Source organism: Chlorocebus sabaeus, chromosome 10 (genome assembly GCF_047675955.1).
Source record: "Chlorocebus sabaeus isolate Y175 chromosome 10, mChlSab1.0.hap1, whole genome shotgun sequence".
NCBI classification, from domain to species: Eukaryota; Metazoa; Chordata; class Mammalia; order Primates; family Cercopithecidae; genus Chlorocebus; species Chlorocebus sabaeus.
Window position 1 is genome coordinate 35,201,047 of NC_132913.1, and position 21,931 is coordinate 35,222,977.

At 35.0% G+C, this 21,931-nt stretch overlaps 1 protein-coding gene across 2 annotated transcripts in view; it reads left to right on the forward strand.

The window, feature by feature from the left end:
* Positions 1-21,931, forward strand: part of ACVR2A (activin A receptor type 2A) — an 88,054-nt gene that overhangs the window by 59,170 nt on the left and 6,953 nt on the right. For both annotated transcript variants that reach the window (XM_007964923.3, XM_073019670.1), the window contains 5 exons: positions 12,251-12,394; positions 14,344-14,487; positions 15,507-15,652; positions 17,324-17,438; positions 20,109-20,247. In XM_007964923.3, coding sequence (XP_007963114.1) covers positions 12,251-12,394; positions 14,344-14,487; positions 15,507-15,652; positions 17,324-17,438; positions 20,109-20,247 — 688 coding nt within the window. The remainder of the gene's footprint in view (positions 1-12,250; positions 12,395-14,343; positions 14,488-15,506; positions 15,653-17,323; positions 17,439-20,108; positions 20,248-21,931) is intronic.

Genomic DNA, 21,931 nt, shown 5'->3' on the forward strand with positions numbered 1-21,931 from the left:
GATTCTTTAAGTGCTTTTAGACAGTGCCATAACATTTGCCATTCTTTTTCTTAGGGAGACTTTTCCTCAAAGCTTTGGCTAAAGGATGGTTTGTAAATGAACTGGTCTGTTGTAAGACATTGTTCTCATTACTAGTAAGCTGGTTCTGGCAGTTAGGTGAGGGATTCTTTATCTCTATGACATTAAATTGTTTAGATTTTTTCCTGGTTGTGTTAGTATTTTATCCTGAAGAAGTGCTGTAGGGGTTTAAGTACTTTAAAATCTGGTCTTTCATTATGGTTCCTAATAACCAATAAAAATACAAATTCTGGAATAAATTTAGCACAGTTGAAGGCATAGAGAAAAGCAGTTTGCTGGTGGTTGTTTTTTTTTCTAAGTCCTATATTTCTATCATAGTTGCATGGTATCACTTTATTCTTGTTCATCCTGGATGAAAGTCTTGAAGACAACTATTCTTGCCTCTGTCATTTACCAAATCCTGTTCATTTGCCTTTTCATCCTGATTGATCCTATTGTAGTTCAGGACATTATTACTCCTAAGGCTAAGATTATTTCTATAATCTCATAGTTGGGTTTCTTGCTTCCATTTCTCTCCCTTCATCTGTACTATTGCCAAAATAGCATTTTACATGTTTGATTATGTTACTTATGTGCTTAAAATATGTGTGGACTCTCAGTGAGCCACAGCAAAGAATACCAAGTTTGGAGCATGACATGTGGTCTTCCATACTGTCTTTGTCTTTTGGTACTTTCTTACCATTACACCCCAAGACATCTGTCATATGCATCTAGCATTGTATTCGTTGTAATCCATCCTCGAAAGATTTGAGAAAATAGTGCTTGGGTCCTTCTTTCATTTGTCATTCAGATAAATAACCCCAGTTGAGAAGGGCTGATAATGTGTTTTGTTCTCCCAGTAGATTGTAAGACTCTTGAAGATGAGGTATATATTGTAATTACTGCTGTGTGTTACACAGTATTTGTATGTAATAATCATTCAGTAAGTGCTGAATTGCTGAATTGAGTTTGTTGCATTTGGAATTATACTGAGATGATAATGTAGTATGTCCAGGGATTCCTTTAATAAACATTCAGGTGCTTTAGGGCTTTGCCTTGAGAGAAATCTTGAGGCCATGATTTTGCCGGGGGCTGTAAAGTAAGTTGAAGTATTTCAGGCATTTATAAGAGAATGACATTATTTAGTTCTTTCTGTAATCACAGACAAAGCATCCTATCTGTTTTCATTACCCAGGTCAGTTTTCTTTTGCCTGTGCTGAAACTATCTTCCCACTTATAGGAAGATGCTTTTATAATATGCATTGAGTAAACTGAATGCAAACTGGTTTTTCTAGTGACAGTGAGTCATGAATATGAGGGAATTGATAGACTCTATTATTAAAAAGTCTTATTGTGGTTAGAGCTAATGCAGTTTCAGTAAAATGGCGCCACTTTCATAACCGTACGTGAGCTTGTTTCCTGCTTATAAGATCTATATTTGTGCTGATAAAATACCACTTGATAAGAAAAAGAATTTTAATGGTTAGAAATGACCTGCCTTTAACAAGGCACGATGTTAGCTTCTTGTTTACTTTTAAAGGCTATATAAGTAGTGCTTCAGTATTGAAAATTAATTCTTTCTTAAATAACATCAGCCTGTTCAATCCTTACTTTATGATAGTTTGTCTAGGTGTGGGTCTGATAAAGACTAAAGCTTTGGGATACCTAATTTAGGCATGCAAAATAATCCTTTTGACCTTAACATTAAAGTAATAATAGGTTGTCATTTCATGCTATGTCAGATTACTATCCACTGAGAAACCAAGCCATCTGTGAAAATGCTTTGTAGGATTTTCTTCTTGAACATGAGTTTATGTATTTAAAATTAATAAGAATCTGAAAGGGTAGGAAAACATTTTTCTGCCAAGTTAATTTAGGAGAGTATGCTGCTTCCTTATTGCGGGAGGGTGCCGGAGAAATTTACTAAATTTATTTAGTATTTAATATGCTAATAACAAGTTATACTTACAAAATAAATATTACATTCATAGAAACACGTCTTGAAATAGGTTGACTACTGATCGGAGTTTATGAACACATCTCTCTTCTGCTTTTTCTCTCATTTAAAATTCTCTTCTAATTAAAAAATTAGTTACAAATACATGTTTGTGGTATCAAGACAAACTGTACAGAAAGAAGTATGAAAAAATAGAATCATTTTCTCCTCTTCCCTTTTTCTGTCACTTTTCTGAAGTAATCATTTTTAACAGATTGGTGTGTATACCTTGGTACCTTTCTGTAACCTTATATTTTTGAGTATGTATGTTTTCTTTTTTATAAACTATAAACTATTCCACAACTGGCTTCTTTTAATTTAACAGTATATGGAGGACAGCTTTTCAGATTGATATTATTAATCTTTTGGTTTATTAAATTTTGTGTTTTTAAGTGAAATGTAGTGGAGTTTTATTATATGCTTATGAAATACCAAAATTTGATTTTTTGGTAAAAATGGTATATATTTAAGGTGTACAGTGTATTTTTTTAAGCTTAAAGTTTGTATTAAGTTTCTAAGAGATAGAACTCATATCTCACAAATATTTGCAACTTTTTTTTTAGTATGTTTAAAATATGACATAATGCTATTGTCTTATGCGTGAACATTCTTTCGTATGTGTGTGGGTGTGTGTATGTGTATGTCTGAGAAATAGTGTAGGGCTACTATAGATGTTGTTCTGTGTCCTGCCTTGGTGTGTGATTATTTTTGTATTGGTAACCTAAATTACAACTTACTTTAATATATACTTTTAATTGTGGGGAGAAGTGTCATAAGTTATCTTGACATGCAGCTTGACAAAAGAAATTACTGTCATCAAGCATATATAATTTATTCCACTTACAAATGCTCAGACAAGGCCAGTTGGAGATTGTCTAAAATTCTGTGTCCAAAAGCAAAAAGGGAGGAAGGGGAGAAGGTAAAAAATTTTAAACCTTTATCAATAACTTAAAATAAGGTAAAGTTGCACATTAAAATTAATTAATGCACCTTATTTCTAAAAGTGACTTCTGTTTAAATTTTGAAATCTTGAATTCAGGTTTTCTTTGGCTTGTACAGGGTCTCGTCTGTCAATTTACAAATGGGATTGGTGCATATGGACCAGATTATGTAATTTATCCTCCTTCTCTGGCAAGGAGATGTGTATTTAGGAGGAAGTGTGTTTGTTTTTTTCCTGTGTTCTTCATTTCCTGGACCTCATCCTAGACCTTGTTCTTTCATTCCTAGTTACTTCATTGCTGTCAAATATATATATATTTAATTAAGATAATAGACGTGAAAAACGTCCCATTGTTAGCTAAAGCTGCTTGTAGCAGATGAACTAGAAATTGTTCAGGGTTTTCGTTTTTGCTTAACTGCTCACCCAATGTTTGATTGCCTGTGGTGTGCCAGGCACCATGCTGTGTATATGGTAAAAGTGGCACGAGGACAGTACTTGTTTCCCCTTCTGGGGCCTATAGTTAATATGTAGGTGAAGTAACACAGGATGATTGTTTGATTGTAGCCTGGAAATGGAGGGTAAATAGTATAAGAAGTGAGTTACTTCAGCAATTTTAGGCAAAGACTGGAGGAAGGGAGGAAAAATGTCTGATTCCAGATCTGTACTGATTGGGAGAGGAGCCACATGTGGGTGCCTAGCTAACGCTAAGTGCTCAGTAAGTATTCACTGTTATTGGTATTAGAGTAACGACTTCAAAATTGAACTCAAACAGAATCGTTTTTACTGAAATTATTGTTGATATATGTTAATACTTTGAAATTAACTTAGTGCAATAAAAGATTCATTTTATTATGTCAGGCACTATACAGATCACATGACACATATTAACTCATTTAATTTGTTAGTACCATGGGGTTCTGTCCTATTTATCAAGTCCATTTTATTTTAGTTTTTTTTTTGTTTTTTTTTTAACTTTAAATTCTGGGATACATGTACAGAACATGCAGGTTTGTTACGTAGGTATGTGCATGCCATGGTGGTATGCTGCATCCATCAACCCGGCAACTAGGTTTTAAGCCCCACATGCATTAGTTATTTGTCCTGATGCTCCCCTTCCCTTGTTCCGCTGCCCCTTGACAGGCCCCAGTGTATGTTGTTCCCCTCGCTGTGTCCATGTGTTCTCATTGTTCTACTCCCACTTATGAGTGAGAGCATGTGGTGTTTGGGTTTCTGTTCCTGGGTTAGCTTGCTGAGGATTATGGCTTCCAGCTTCATCCATGTCCCTGCAGAAGACATGATCTCATTCCTTTTTATGGCTGCATAGTATTCCATGTGTATATATGAACCACATTTTCTTTATCCGGTCTGTCATTGATGGGCATTTGGGTTGGTTTCATGTCTTTGCTGTTGTGAGTAGTGCTGCAGTAAACATATGTGTGCACGTGTCTTTATAATAGAATGATATATATTCCTTTGGGTATATACCCAGTAATGGGATTGCTGGGTCAAGTGGTGTTTCTGGTTCTAGATCTTGAGGAATCACCACACTGTCTTCCACTATGGTTGAACTAATTTACATTCCCACCAACAGTGTAAAAGCATTCCTATTTCTCCGCAGCCTTGCCAGCACCTGTTGTTTCTTGACTTTGTAATAATCAGCCATTCTGACTGGTGTGAGATGGTATCTCATTGTAGTTTTGAAGTCCGTTTTATAGATAAGAAAATTGAGGCACTCATAGATGAAGTGACTTGGCTTAGAGTCACCCTAGTGGGTGGCAAAGCCTGGGCATTTATATCCAAGGATTATTGCCCATTGATTGAATGGCTTAATAAATAATTAAGTGGAGTCCATTAAAAAAACCAAAGCAGGGGCTGGGTGTGGTGGCTCACACCTGTAATCCCAGCACTTTAGCAGGCCGAGGTGGGCGGATCAAGTGAGGTCAGGAGTTTTAGACCAGCCTTGCCAACGTGGGAAATCAACATGGGGAAACCCCATCTCTACTAAAAATACAAAAATTAGCCAGGCATGGTGGTGCACACCTGTAATCCCAGCTACTTGGGAGGCTGAGGCGGGAAATCGCTTGAACCTGGGAGGCGGAGCTTGCAGTGAGCCGAGACCGTGCCACTGCATTCCAGCCTGGGTGACAGAGCGAGACTCTGTTTCAAAAAGAAAAAAAAAAAGCAAAGTAGGATAAAGAGATCAGAGTATATAAACTACATTTAAAATAGTTTTCATAGTGACTATATGTGGCATTGTAGGTAAACGACCATTTTACTATCTCACAATTTATTCATGTGTAACATGATCTCCTTTCTGTTTTTTTCAGCTACACTTGCAGAATACAGATATGAAAATAAATCAAAATAAACTTCTGTAGCCAGTCATAAACCTGATTCTTTTAAGCAGCAACCCCGAAAGGAAAATGGGCATGCCTGCATTTCTTTCAGACTTTTAACTCCAGTGCTGGCTACCTTGGGGTGCTCTACTTCTTAGGGAACATATCCAGAATCTTCATTTCACCTGCCTTGGCCTTTCTTTGCTTTCCTTTCAAGAGGAGTAGGATGAGAGAAACTGTAGGAAGTAGGAGTTAATCACAGAGGAATTTTGATGACCTAATAGGATGGAATCATTACTGTGCAATTGACATGTCAATATTGTTGAATCTCTTAATGTATGTCTGGCTTTCCTTAGTTCAGAAACATCGTCCTCGCATATACTGTATTATTTATAAATTCTGTTTCTATTCTGCTTGGCAGGATACTCTTTAAAATTTAAAATGGTAAAATTTCTTAGAATGTAAAATAATTAGTTGATATTAAGAGGAAACAAATTCAAAATTTGTCAGTTTTCACATAGTTGGGTAAGAGGACCTTCATTCGTCTTGGTAGTCCTAAAAAGTTGTTGAGTGAGGTATCTCCACCCCCAGAAAAAAGTCAGTTTCTCTCTCTCTAGATACAGAGATACAGATATTTCTTGGAATGGTTTGACTAGTAAGTAAAAGAAAACTTACAGTACATGTCATACATGTTTTAAAAATCTCTATTTTCTAGAAAGATTTTTTTTTTGGTATTCCAGATCTGTGTATCTGTTTGCTAAATATCTCCATTTATATGTCTCCAGGCACTTACCATTCACAGGTAATGATTGTCTCTCACAAACCTGGTTCTCAGTAAATGGAACCACTGTCCATTTGGTTGCATAAGCCAGGAAGCTAAGATGTCTCAACTCTGTTTTTCACCTTAGCTGCTTCCCCCTAGTACTTACTCCATTTCTCAAGGGTCTTCTCCACAGGGAAATCTTCTCACACTTTACCTGCCATTATAAGTCAGGTTTCTCTTCACAGATGTTGAAGGTACTGAATTCCTTTTTATTAGTGTGAATTGTTGGTTAGGCCTGCCCTGCACTACTGCAAGCTTCATGAGAGCTTGGCTAGTCAGTGCCTGGCACAGACTAGTTACTCAGTAAAATTTGTGGATGAATGAATGAATGAATAAACTATTCTTCATTCTTTTCTGATATTTGGCAGGTTTTTTTCCCCCCCACCTCAGGGGTAAGCAACAAGTCTTTCTCTCATCTACAAACCTAATAACTTGATATTAACATGCAGATTTGATTTTCACCATTACCTACAGTGATAGTATGTAATATCAAGCTACATTTTCTATGTTGTGAATCCAAAGAGTTTGTTTGCTTTTTGCTTAGTTGTATATTTCAGTGCATTTTATTTTACTTTATTTTTATTTTTGGAGAGGAGGTATCGCTCTGTCACCCAGGCTGGAATGCAGTGGCCTGATTTCAGCCCACTGCAGCCTCAGCCTCCCAGGCTCAAGATGTCTTCCCTCCTCAGACATCCGAGGAGCTGGGACCACAGGCATGTGCAGCCATGCCCAGCTCATTTTTAAAAAAGTTTTTGTAGAGAAGGGATCTCTCTATGTTTCCTAGACTGATCTCGAACTCCTGAGTTCAAAGATCCTCCTGCCTTGGCCTCCCAAAATGCTGAGATTATAGGTATGAGCTATCACGCCTGACCATGTAAAAAAATTTTGCTTTACCCCTCTTATTTTGTCATGTAGTTTATACATTCAGGACTGTCACTGGTGTCTCTGTTTATTCTAATCCTCATTTATTGAGAAGTGTATTAAGCAAACGTATATGTGGTTATTTTGTATTTATTCGTGTACTTCAGTGAGTGTTTTTTAAAATTCTGTTTTTACCGTTCATATTTTGTTGCATAGTTAATATTTTGAGGCTTGTTCTTGGTGTCAGTTTGGGTTATTTTATAGCTTACCCTAATGTTCATTTCTTGGGAAATGTATTGAGCAGAGACATACTTTTTGGTAAGATGTATGGATAGCACCTACTTGCACAGTGCTAGTATGGTGGCATCTTTATCTCTGAAAACACCTGTATTTAAACAAGATCTGAGAGATCCTTGAGCCTTTGGAAACCATATTCTAGTTATTCAGTTGGCATGTATTTCTTTCAAGGGATTAATTTTACTCTGGATACTGATAAGATGTTTTGATAGTAGGATTATCTCAGCCTTTTGGATGAATTATAAATACTCTTGAATCATTATCACAGGAATGAAATCTAGAAGGAAGAAAACTAGTTAAGCAACTGGTACAGATAAATGAGTTGTCAGTTCTGTTTTGTCAGTGCTATTGTTCTCTATAGAACTGTTGGAAACTGGGGAACATAACCATCATCCATTGGAGGAATTCACAGCTTCCCTACCACTGGTGATGGTATTTCTTTTAATTTTAAATTTAGACCTTAACCTGTTTGGGGATGACTGGAAAAATGAAAATCGTGTTCTCTGACAGTGTCTGAATGTCTTTAGAATGTGAGATGTGTGATTACTTGTTCCCAGGGCTACCACTGCTTAAGTGCTTCACCTTGATGTGCTGGGCAATTTGGTTTGATAATACTCTGTCACTATGTTTTACTTAATTCTGATGATCTTGTTTTCCTGTCTTAGTTTCTTGCCATGGTGTATTATGGTGCACGCACATAGCTACCAAAAACATTTTTCTGTCTCACCATTATGATTCTGTCTTCCATGAAAGGGAAGTGAGGCAGTTCAGGAAATTCTAGAGGTTCTTAAGACAACTGTCAGAAAGTCTGAGAAACTGATTCTAGCTATATATATAAATTTTTAGGGCTGCTAACTGGTTTTTGCTAAAGGCAGTACTGCCCTCTAGTGTCCAGAAGGCAATTCCAATTTGTAAATTTCTTGTTTTATGGTTTAGACTCTAGCGGCTCTTAGAAAAATAAATAATCATTGTTTAAGACTTGGTTTAGTTTGTTTGCAGGCATGAAGTCATTGGATCAGTTAACTTGGGATTATACTGGAGTCAAGAATATGTTTACTACCTATCTCTCATATCTAAGGGGTTCTTTTTGATATTACTTTCCTCTGTTTATAAGGAAAGTGTTCCCTATCTTTAAACAATGTAAAACATTGGATCATTGCCAACTTTTAAAATACTAAACCATTATTCTCTTTCCTTCACTTTTGTAACTGATGTGTCATTTTTCATTTCATTCTGGATATGAATCGTAATTTCTTTTGCCTGTGTTTTTTCTTCACAAGCACGCCTTTCATATAATGATAGAGGTAAGATGCATTGATGTTTGTTTTATGGTTGTGGAACTTTCTGTGGATGCATACTAAACATTTTGTTCTTAGATTTTTGTTGCTGTTACTGCTTTACTGTGCATCCTCTGTAACTTATACATTTATGTCATGAAGGGTTCTCCCCCACCCAGCTTTTATTATTAAAACATGATTGATTTGACTTAGTTATGGCTTTTAGTTTTAAGGGACTAACAGTATTTATATTTATTTAAGGTAGGATGTGGAAAAAACTATTTTACTTGATTAGAAGTTAACACTAATGACTCCATTAGTCTCAAAAACCTTGTATTGGTTAATTTTTATAATATGTCATTAGCTTAAATGTCAGCATGTGTTCATTTTTAACAGGGGTCGATTTTCTAATCCAGCCCGTTGTATTTAAATGTGAAATAGATATTTTTAGATAGCTTCATCTTTGGCATCTTTAGTAAATGAACTAGCTACAGGAGTATAACTTTTGATGATATATTGCTATCTGAGGTTTAAGCGTTTAATTAGATTAAAATTCATCCTTCAAATGGAGAACTCAGAATAAGTAAAATGATCAGAGATGACTTTGTAGCTTCCCACCTCTAATAATTTATTCCACTGTTGGTTATAGTAATGATAATTGGGTAGAGGTTTGGGGGCAGGGGATTACTTTTTACAGGTTATCATTTCAGTATGTCTTCTCAACCTGATGTCTTCTGATACCATAATTTTCATATACAAATGAGTAAAGATGAAATGTAACCAGAACCATGTTCTAATGCATATCTTTTTAGTTTTGCAAAATAGCATGGATGTTGTAAGAGAACTGGACATTTAGGGAAGGTTTTAGGAATTCTGAAATCCTTATAGTTGCCTCTCTGCTCCCCATTGGTTTCTCTGTGTAGCCAGGTAAAGCCATATTTTGTGGATGACATCAGAAATTGCTTGTCATTTATGAAATTGGTGTCTACATTTGTCTTCCCAGGGGCTTATATATTTTAAAGGTATACATTTTTATTTTTAGAATCAAGTATTGCTTTTTTTTGTGAGTAAATTACTATAATGATGCCAATTAATTAAAAATCATTTCTAATATTCTTAGATTATAGGATGAGTAAAACTTAGAGATGAATTTAAAGTTTCATTCTAGTAATTTTTTATTTAAAAAGGCTTAGAGATTTTATAATCTGTGCTACAGTTACTCATTTTTGAACCCAGTCCTTTGAGTATTAAAGAATATTATTTAAAATTCCATTGAAAAGCTCATGCCATTACTAAAGGTTTTGAGATTCTACCCCATGAAGACCTTGTAGACCTTTTTCTCACCCTTTCAAAATTGACCAGTATTCTTTTTAATTGAAGCTTTTACGTTTTAAGTCATTTTGACAATAATTTTTTTTCTGGCTGTTACTATACAGTATTGAATAAATTATGGTAAAAGGGTGAACTAAGATTATTTCTTCCTGAAATAATGCTAGCTTAGAAACTTGTTAAACAGAGCCTTGGGAATGTATGGGAACTTGAAGTATATACATTTGGAAAATGCATAATGAACTTTTTTTTCTAAATTTAGATATTGAAAATTATTATGTTTTCTAAAATGTTATACTAAAATCGTAGTTTGAATTGCTAACATATTAATTGTGGATTAAAAAATCTATATCTTATTTTATAGAGTGAATCATATTCGTGTTGTTGGTATCCTTTAGAACAAAGAGTGGGTAATGTGTAGATTAACTATGGAGACATTGCTAGTCAATATACATAAAAGCTATTAAAAATCTTAATATTGAATTTAGCGCTGTATTCCCTCTACCTAGTTATTTTTCCTCTTCAGCTTTCAGCCATTTTCTGCATACTTTAGTTTTTAGTTTTTGGCATCCTCTCTGGTTTGAAACATAACTCTCTACCTTACAAACATTTTCTATTTAGTTTAAGTATGTCTTTATGCAGTTACACAATAACTCTTTGCCCTTGAGGACTGAATGGTTTCCTTTCCTCTAGAAGAGCAGTTTTCAAGCTTTTTTTCCTCCTTTCTCCACATTCATATAAGCAGTTTGCTCCAATCAGTAGAATCTCTCAGACAGAGATGATCACTTGAAGAATGAGGGAGGGAGGGTATAGTTTTTAATACAAATTCTCTAGAGGTTCTTGTGTCCCCTCCACTGAGAATCACATTTGAGAGCCTATCCTTCCTATAAGATTTATATCTGACTTCCTTGACCCGTCACTCTACTAAACAGAAACGTTCTTTCATGTTTTGAATGTGGAAAGGACAAGCAACTTTGTAGACAAAAAAAAAAAAGTCTGAGTTTGAAATGAGTCACAAGAAGTCTTCTGTTTTATCTTACTGTTTAAATAAGAATTCTAAAGCCGTTTTATAAAGATGGTCTCATTTAGAAGAAGAAATTGCATGTTTTTCCTATATAACACCTTGCAATGTTTCTGTTGCTGAGGTTCTTTCTAGTACACAGTACACTTTTAAAACTCCTGAGTGGCACCAGTGAGCGGAGGAGTGATGCCTAAAGAAAGCACTAACTGTCTTTGAGGCATTAGAAGAAGAGAAAAAAGAAAGGCAGAGAGAGATGCATTGATCTGGGATCACATAACATTTCCAAGTGTCTGAGGTGCCACCCAGTGTCATCATATCAGTTGCTTTTGCCACAGAAATTTTAGTTCCTCTTCAAAATACTCATTATGCAGCCCTCCAAACCCTTCTGTTGCTTTTCTCTGGAAGCTTTCCAAAAGGCTTCCTGCGTCTTGCTTTAGTTGCAGATAGGGAACTGAGAGAATGCTTTCAATGAAGGGTTGCATTCTGCTTTGATAGGATTCCCTTGTGATTTGTAGATGCTATATTCCTATTTATATATTATGTTTGCTCTATTTTGAAAAATCTATAGCAGTGCACGTTTCTTTCATATACCATATCCTGTTATCTACTGTGATGACCACTTCTTTTCTGGATTTTTATTTGTACTTCTTTGCCAGTCAGTTCCAGAACACAGATAATTTTTTTATCTCAGATCAAAGGGATGAATTGTTAATATGTTTAAAATTAGAATGAACCAAACAGTTTGGTTAAAGAAATATTTACTTATTTCCTGTGTGTGCTTTGTATTTGATATACCTATCTACAATGTGTTTAAGAATGACTGTGGGTATCTCTGAGATTAATGAAGAAAAAATTTAAACAGTCACTGGAGAAAGTAATAGATCTTAAGGAGAGGTTTTTGCTGATACATAGTCATAATTTGCTGTTTCTGGCACCTTTCAAATCATCCTCCTCGAAGTACACACTGGATGAAACAAATGAAATATTGTTAGGAGTATTCATAGTTAACAGAAAATCTTAGTGGGAAAAATTAGTGAGACTGGATCAGAAAGATTTTAGATCTTTTCTCCTGTGGTACATATAAAGCAATAATGCTGAACGTTATTATGAAAGCTCTTAATTCAGGTTGCCTGCCTTGTGATCACTATAGATAATTAGTAATCTAATTATGGCAAAATTGAAGTTAATGTCATCCATATGTGTTTACTGTTTCTGTCAGTTGACTTTTCAGTATACTCACTTTTTTTCTCATTTCCAGAGTTGATATGTGTCATATTCTGCTTATTTATAGTATTATTATTATTTATCTGTAGGACCCAGGACCACCCCCACCTTCTCCATTACTAGGTTTGAAACCACTGCAGTTATTAGAAGTGAAAGCAAGGGGAAGATTTGGTTGTGTCTGGAAAGCCCAGTTGCTTAATGAATATGTGGCTGTCAAAATATTTCCAATACAGGTATGTTTATTGCAGTTTTGTCATCTTACATATATGTTTTATGGCTAGGTCATCATAACTCAGAAATAGTCTCAAAACAGAAGCCATACGTTCCAAGGTGGTTCTTTGTGATACTGGGGAAAGCAGTTAGCTCTTTTAATGCCTGCCTTTGCATCTGAGAGATTGAATTGTTAGTATAACAATCATTATGTTTGTCTGGAGTGGTGGAATTAAATGAATCCGTAGGAGATCTTTTGCCAATGAAAATTCTATAGAAATGTTAAATAAAGATAAGGATTCCAATAAACAAGTCTAATTGAGTGGTTAAATTTTAATATCCCCCTACATTGTCAGAAAAAGCAAGCAGAAAAACAAAAGAGTAGTATATTTTGTTTTGGAATTGGTATTTGGAGGTATATTACCAGACTTGACTTACTTTCATTCTACTTTGAGTGTTTAATTATTTCAGTTTTTGTTTGATGCATTTTCAGAGGCAATCAAGACTTCAGATAATTGGTTTATTGTTGAATTGTTTTTATTTTAAAGGTTGGCCGGACTTCTCATAAGACTCTGATCTAATGTACCTCTGAGCTATTCTTGTGTTTTGTTTTGTTCTGTTGGTGGTATAGATTTATGATGATTCTGTCTTCCCCGTCTCTTATATACCCTGGCGTCTCATGATATCCTTGGTACTGATGTGTTGGTTGGATTTGGTGTTACAGGCTCTACCACTACACTTAGAGAGTGGATCTTTCTTTTTCCAAAGTTGTCACATAAGCAATTTCTTTGTCTTAATATACCTAGATTTTAAGCTTTTTACCTCCTCTGTTCAGTCTTACCTCCTCTGTTCAGTCTATGAACTGTATTACATAGAGTTTGTGAACTGTATTACATTTTTTTTTGGTAGCTATAAACCACAGTTTAGTTTTCAGAGAGAAAGTGTATTCTATTGTGCCAAGATTCGTAAGTGAGATTAAGGGAAGAAATTATTTCCATGTGTAAGGAAGCATAAGGATCAGAGAAAGGCATTTGGATGATACTAACTTAAGCCCAACAACAGCAACAGCAGTAGCTAACATTTGATTGTATGTTTTTATTGGGTCAGGTAGGGGTGTTTTACATATGTGAGTGCTCACTAATATGTGTACATATATTGCCCACATGTATGTAAAATGCAACATATAATACAACAATTCTATAAGACAGACACTACAATGCCTGTTCTACTTGATGAGGACACTGAAGGATTATGTAACTTGCTAGAGGTTAGTGGGAGAGCCAGGATTTAAGTTTGAACAGTTTGGATGCAGAGGATTTCTAAGGGTTTCTAACCATTATGCTGTGGTACCTCTCACTATTACTGTCTTTTAGCAGTGAAAAGAAACTAATCTTTTATAAGAAGATACTTAGTAGACATGGATCGCTTGCAGGCACAAATGAATATATGGTGTCTTAAATTATTGCATTGCTTATCTATGCCCTTTGCTTTCTCATTGACTTTGCAGGGTATGCTAAACATTTTTTGAAGGATGTTTGATATTATGTTAGTTTTTGAAAAGAAGTTTTCTATTTAGAGGAAGTCATTCTGCCTGAATTTCATCTTTCAAGGAGATTATTCTGAATAGTACCACAAGTAGCTTCACACCGTGATGAAATTACAATGTAATACTTGCAGTAACTTATGTGTTGCCATTGTAAGATACAGAATGCAGCATTTCAGATCAACTTCTGTGTTTGTAAACTAGAAACACAGAAAAGTACGTTTTGAGGGAATGGACAGGGCAGGCATTTCATATAAATTTGTTAACCTATTGTCAGAGCTTTTTTCTTATTACAAAACAGCAAAAATTTTTTAAAATACTTTTTTGTTTTGTTTTGTTTTACTTTGGAACTTATTTGAGTAATCTCTTAGACATGGTTTATTTACCCGTATTCCTTGTGTTCTTACTATTCTTTCTTTTTGACTCTAGGACAAACAGTCATGGCAAAATGAATATGAAGTCTACAGTTTGCCTGGAATGAAGCATGAGAACATATTACAGTTCATTGGTGCAGAAAAACGAGGCACCAGTGTTGATGTGGATCTTTGGCTAATCACAGCATTTCATGAAAAGGTAAAACTATTTAACGTTTTACTTTAGTAAAGTCTGAATTGGCCTGCGTACCTAATGTTGGCTATAAATCCCTCAGAGTTATTTTTCGAGACATGTTATAGTTGATTAATATTTAACCTGAAAATAAAAATCATTCTTGAATAAAAATATTTTAAAAGGTAGTTTATTTTAATAAAAGAGCAAAGATGGCAAATTTTTAACTTAAAACCCTACTCATATAAACCACCCTTTTGTTCCTTATTTCTCGTGCTGTAATTACTCTTACAAACATTTATTTTAGTATAGGTAATGCTTAGTAATTTTCACTTACCATTTACAATTCATTTTGATTACATGAATCATTTTTTTCAGTTTTAATCAGTCTTGCTTAGTGACAAAACCAGAGTCAGGAAATTTATCTCATCTTTGATCTGTCACTAACTTGCAGGGTAATTATCACCAACACATAATTGCTAGTTTTCCTCATTTTTTCTGCTTTTAGAGTCAGTGTGAAAGTACCATTAATGAAGTAGGAAATTATGTTTTTGGTAATTGGTTTCATCATTGTGAAATGTAAGTGGTTCTTTTACTTCTGTTAATTCTTGACCTAAAGGACAACAATAATCTCTAGAAGAATATTCTGTATATTAGTAGTTGTTTTATGTTGTTACTTTGTATTCTGCTAGTCCCATGGTGTAAGAACTCTATAGTCAGGATATTTTAACTTTTAAAATATCTTCTAGAACCTTAGATATTCAGCTAGTGTTTAAAACAAAAAACTTGTCTTATGGATTGGTGGAAATTGACTATTCTTGTAACAAAAGTTTAAAGCTCTGGTATTTCTTTCTGGTCAAATGTTTATTAATGTGAAATGGAAGGAAATTTTAACCATTCCAGAAAGATTGTTTCTTGGATATTATTTTTCCCTGAAAGGAAAGATATGCTGCCTTCCACAACCTCTTATAGGTAAAAAGAAAAGTCTCCTTATATATACGGCCTTTGTCAAGAATGTAAGTTTCTATTTTTCCGTCTTTTTTTAGGGTTCACTGTCAGACTTTCTTAAGGCTAATGTGGTCTCTTGGAATGAACTATGTCATATTGCAGAAACCATGGCTAGAGGATTGGCATATTTACATGAGGATATACCTGGCCTAAAAGATGGCCACAAACCTGCCATATCTCACAGGTAGACTATATTTGTATTGTTTTCCCAGGTAATTGAGTATACATTTACTAAACTTTTAAGCCCGTGGGTAAATTTTAATTTTTCCTTTGTTATTCAGTCATGCTTTACAAGACAGTTGGTTTTCATTTGTTTTTTAAAGTTAACTTTGAGATTGGCCAGGAAGTATTTTGGATAATGTGTATGTTAACATTATTGGTAAAGTTTAATGATCTACTTCATCTCATTTCTGAAAGCATGATTGAAAATAAACTATATTTTCTCAATCTCAAAGGAAAAAGACATTTGTTTTACCTCAAAACATGATATACTTTAAAGATGATTATAAATAGGGATTATTATCCAAGGGCATGTAATGAAGGAGAGACTTTGAATGTCTCCCTTGCTTGTTTTTTGAATGACCTTATTATCTTTACCCTGAGCCAAGGTAGAGGGAGGCATCACTTAAACAGTTGTCCAGTGAAGAAATAGTTCTTAAACCCAACACTTGTCGTGCCCGCAAAAGGAAAAATGATTGCGTGTTAAACATGGAATTCAGTTTGCCATGTATTGTATTTTCTTGAACGTGGGATTCAATTTGTCGTCTTGTGTTCAATTTAAAGATGGTTGTTTGAAAAGTAGGCATTAACTGATTCATGGAACAGATACTTAGCTGAGTGCCACCAGGTGATGTTTTAGGTTGCTGGGAGCCATTATTGTAAGTCAGCCTCTAATTTAAGTTCCGATTTTGCAAACTTTAAATGACGTCTACCTCAGAAATAACTCTTTCTTCTCACTTTCTTACATGCAGTCTATTGGCCTCTTCTTGGATTTTCCCTTGCCCTACCTGGCCACATAGGGAATTAATCCTTAAGAATCCCCAGAGTTATTAAGAAAAGGTCCTGAAAGTCTTTTGAAACTAAGATTGATTGGCTTTTATAGCATTTGGGAGTGTCTACTCATGCTTTCAATATCCCATTCTTGGTCTGTGTATCTGTACGTAAATTTAACCACTAGTCATGGCATAGATGTATTTAATTAGGGTATGGTAATCTCTAGGATGAGCCAGTTGAGACAGGTGTGTAGAAGAGGATATCTTATTGCCTTAAAACTGTTACCCTTTTCAGAACACCAGGATCTAGCTAGAGCAGTGTATGTTTATGGTAAAAAGTTTCTATTTATCCATGCCGTAAGATGCTTTTCTACAACCAGGTGGAAGAATATAAGAACCTCTATAATAAGGGATTATTCTAAAATGTAGGTGTGTACCAATAAACAGAAGGCCTCAATTCAGCTATATTTTAAAAATTTCTTCATTTTGGTTTAAATTTCAGTTTCTATGGGAGTTTGCAAGTAAGAACTCTAAAATATTATCTTAGAAAACAGTAGTTTTATGATTGGTAGGTGGGTGACATAGGTAACATATCTTTTTGACATGGCAAATGTTTATATAACTGCTTTATAGATAGGATTTCTTCTTATTGTCCATGTTATGAATAGGGGTTTGTCACTGTGCTCTTGTGTTAAAGGCTACATGGGGGCTCTGAGCTTTTTCTTTCTCCCTTTCTCTGCATTTCATAATTTTAAGTAACTATTTTTTCATAGTGTACATATTCCCCCTCTTTTCTGCTTTCAATAAAAAATTTAAAAGGTAACTTGTCTAAACGTAATTTGAATACTCTTTTTATTTGTAAGGGACATCAAAAGTAAAAATGTGCTGTTGAAAAACAACCTGACAGCTTGCATTGCTGACTTTGGGTTGGCCTTAAAATTTGAGGCTGGCAAGTCTGCAGGCGATACCCATGGACAGGTAAGGATGATGATTATAAAATATAAGAAGAAATAAACTTGTCCCATATTTTCTTAGAATGGCATGTCAGGACTGAATTAGTCTAAATTTGTTGTGGTGTTTAAATCAGAATCTAACAGTGTTATGTGTTAAAGTTTCTGAGGAAGACATTTTCATATGATGGTAGAGGACTCAGGTGGTTTAGATTAAGCACTTCATAAAACAATAACTTAGACACATGTCATAGGATCGTTTTGAAAAATCGATCAAAGAATAATCCAACACCTTTTAATAGACCTCATTCTTAGGGAATTCTTCGTATGAACGCAGTAGTTTTAGTCTGTTAGTTCTTTCACCATCTTAAGAAGAGTGGAAGAATAATTAGTCACTATCCTTACTACAGTGTATTAAGATTCCCTGTCCATTTTCCCACGCAATAATAGTTTATTGCTTCTTGTTGTTTATGGCTTCATTCATTTCTTTAATCAACTTGATGGCTTTTCTCCAAATTCTCTCCAGAGTTCAGAGCACTTGTAAACCCCTGAATTAGGTAACTCTGACACCTCTGTATGCCTCTATGCCTCTATGTGCACAGAGATCTTAGTAATAGGAACCTCTAGGAAGGCCAGAAGGGAAAAGAATTTTATTCTCAGAAACTTTGAGGCTGGAAAAGATGTTTTCATTCCTACAAGGTCACCTTTCTTTATGTATGTATGTATGTATGTATGTATGTATGTATTTATTTATGTATTTATTTTTGAGATAGAGTCTCGCTCTGTCACCCAGGCTGGAGTGCAGTGGCATGATCTTGGCTCACTGCAGCCTCTGCCTCCCGAGTTCAAGTGATTCTCCTGGCTCAGCTTCCCGAGTAGCTGGGATTACACGCATGCGCCACCATGTCCAGCTAATGTTTGTATTTTTAGTGGAGACAGGGTTTCATCAAGTTGGCCAGACTTGTATTGAGCTCCTGACCTCAAGTGGTCCTCCCACCTTGGCCTCCCAAAGTGCTGGGATTATAGGCATGAGCCACCACGCCCAGCCAAGATCACCTTTTAAATCAGGGAAGCCAGTTCAACCTAAAAGGTGACATTTTCTACAAAGCTAAATGATTCAGGCCTTTGACATTATCATTTCTTCACCTTTCATATCATGTAAATTATTTGACCAACTAATTCTTAGCTTTCTTTTCCCTAGCATATCCTATTGATTCCTGAGGACACATTTTTTTAAGCAGTCATGGCATCACAATTTTTGGCAATATTGACTAACGGTTTAAGAATGTAGTTTGGGGTAATGGTCAGTAGCCATATAGCTCTAGAAAAGTTGACTGCAAATGTATATGGGAATGGAGGCAATTTTGTGGAGAATACTACCAAGGTTGTATAGGAAGCCTGAGGACAAACTTCTAAGCTAATTGAATGATTGACTATCATAAGACTAAATTCTGGGAACATATTCTTAATTTGGTACCTCATAAGCCCTCCTTCCCCTGTTTTTTGAGAAAAAAATTTGTGACTCATTCATGTCATATTTTAACTCCTTCACAATTGGGTTCTATGATTAGTTAAAAATTAATTGCTTACAGTAATGACTCCTCGACTTTAGATTTCATGGACCAGAAAATTTCAAAAATATCTGGAGGGACTTGCATGTTATTGCACATTTTATATAGTACAAAGAACACATATAAAAGAGGTGACATTTTATGTCAACATGGTAAATAAACCATAATCTTGTAATAAAAGAGGTAGGTACTTTGGATGGCATACATTTACCTTTAAGAGAAAAGTAGGTTTTAGGGAAACAGTCACTGATAGCACAATTAAAATAATTATTCAGAGTAGTAAATTTTTTAAAAGTAGAGCCACTTTTCCCTTTAATGTGTTCTCCTTGAATTTTAGTGACCTGTCTTTATTCTTAAAACAATCTCTGTTACATGTATATTTGCATAAATTGCCCAACTTTTAATCTAGAGTAGAGATTATAGCCACCTAAGGATGGACTTTATGGACGTACCAATATCTAGACTGTTCTCTAGTTCTGATATATTGCAAGTATGTTGTGATGTACCCAGCTATCTCACAAATATTTTTAAGCATTCATATATGAATGTTGTCAAGCACCAACCAAAGCTAGCTGTACTAGCTTAGTAACCATAGTTACAGTACTAAGAAATACCAAATTGTTGGGGACAGATATAAATAAAGGACTCCAAGACAGAAGAATTTATGAATAAACAAATACATAGATTTTGTACAGATAGAACTTTGTAATGTCAATGTGTCCTTTACTTAGCTAATTCTTTTTACAACATTAGTTTTTTTTTTTTAATACAGAGAAAAGGCCTCAAGAAAGTTTTTTTTTTTTTTTTAAAGCTACGTTTCAAACAGTATGCAAAGGTAAAATTGAAAAGTATGCAGCATCCTTCTCCCAGCTGACCATTGGTTCAGTTTCTTGTGATTACATCCAGAAAGGGGAACATAAAAACTTCTAAGTCTGTACCAGCATAATGTCTGTTTGATGTATTCTTTAAGTATACGCAGAAAGGATCTTACTATTTATACGCTATAGTCTGGTATACCTTACCCTGGTAATAGACCATATTTGGTTTTGATTCATCTTACAAAATCATACAGTGTTAGTTCATAAAGTTAATGAATGAGTACTCTTTGCTTTTAACATCTTTTTCAGGTTGGTACCCGGAGGTATATGGCTCCAGAGGTATTAGAGGGTGCTATAAACTTCCAAAGGGATGCATTTTTGAGGATAGATATGTACGCCATGGGATTAGTCCTATGGGAACTGGCTTCTCGCTGTACTGCTGCAGATGGTAAGGGAAAAAATATTTTTAAAAAAGATATATATGCCTACCACACATGTATGAAAAGGGATGATACACTCCAAGGTAATATTTTAAAGTACAGGTTTTTTTTTTTTTAATTGACTCCAAGAGGTGGTAGAGAATTCAGGAGGCAGAGGAGCAGAGTGTGGGGTAGGACAGGAAAGGAATTGCTATGTATTGATCCTTTACTAGCTATGTTACTGGACACTTCACATACCTTAAGGTTATTTCCTAAAAGAGCTTCAGAGACAGTTATTATGCTTTACATATGAGGAAATTGAGATGCAGAGAAATTAAGTAGTTTGCCTACTTTAGCCTCAAACTGGTGAATGATGAAACCTAGATTTGAAACTCTGATCCAGACATAGAGAGAGGTCTGCTTTAAGGTCGTATGGGTCCTGCCCCCCAGGTTAAAGGGTTTCTATTACTTGTTCTTGTTATTGAAGCCCATGTTAAGTCTTACAGATATTTGCTTTTATTTATTTATTTTTCTGGGTAAACTTTCAGACGATATTCCTAGTGTGACAGGACTATAGTGTTTCAAGCACTCTCTCTTTAGTATTCCTTCATAAGGTCTTTACTCTGTCTTCAAGTATGTTGCGGCATTTTTTGTTTTGAATAATATAAGGCAAACTTGCTGACGGCTGAACTCCTAAACAGATGTAAATGAGCTCGATCTGTTTATTAAGTTTTAATTTATAATTGTCTAAAGCCTTCCTGTGATTGTCAAAGACCATAGGAAAATTGTGAATATTTTAAGTTATAACCAACGTAACCTATGTAAAGTTACTAACAATATTTTATTTTCTGAGTACTGTAATAGGTTCTCATTGTAGGGCAGATTGCCACTGGAATATGAAATTCAATATGGGGTACTAGTAAAGGGAATTTAGTAGAGTGCTCAGAAATGGGCACATAGTCTATAGGCATCTTCCGGGATTGAGGGATTGGCTTGGGAGTCAGTGCTAAACTTACGAAAAGTTGAAGCAATTTGGGAATGATTTTAGAAGTCTTTAGGAAGAAGAGTAAGAATTCAGAGTATTTTGACTCAAAATGGAAGAGGAATTACATTTATGATGTGCATTTATGGAAGCAGAAGTAGGTTAGATGGCAGATATTATAGGAAAACATATTTTATAAGAACTTGATTAATATGAACTCTCCATAGCAAATCATTGGATTAAGTAATTTAGGAGACACAAGACCCTGTTCTCAAGTAACATACGGTTTAGTTAGGGCAATAAAGTATATCCTGGACAATTAAATCTAGAGCAAGCTAAGTGTGAGTTGTCTAGCCCATTCCCCGGTACTTAGGTATTCAGTAAATGTTTCTGGATGAGTGCAGTACTTAAGAAATACAAGCATGTGTTTTAGGAGTTTAGGGGAGAAATTGCTTTGTTTATGGGGAAGAGGAGTTATCCGAGAAGTTCTTTTGGAAAAAGAAAAGGCTAGATACTGACTTTTCTTAAATACCATGAAATAATTTCAGAGTCAGGCATTTCTGACTCTTATGTCAGAACCCAACTCTTTAGTCAGAAATTGGGGTAGAGAGGATAGTGTGAGCATTAATTGCTAAAGTAGGTGCTTTCACATTTGTTGATGGTTACTTTTTTGTTAAATGAAGTAGTTCTCAAACTTTAATGTGTCATACCAGATTCTTAGGAATCTTGTT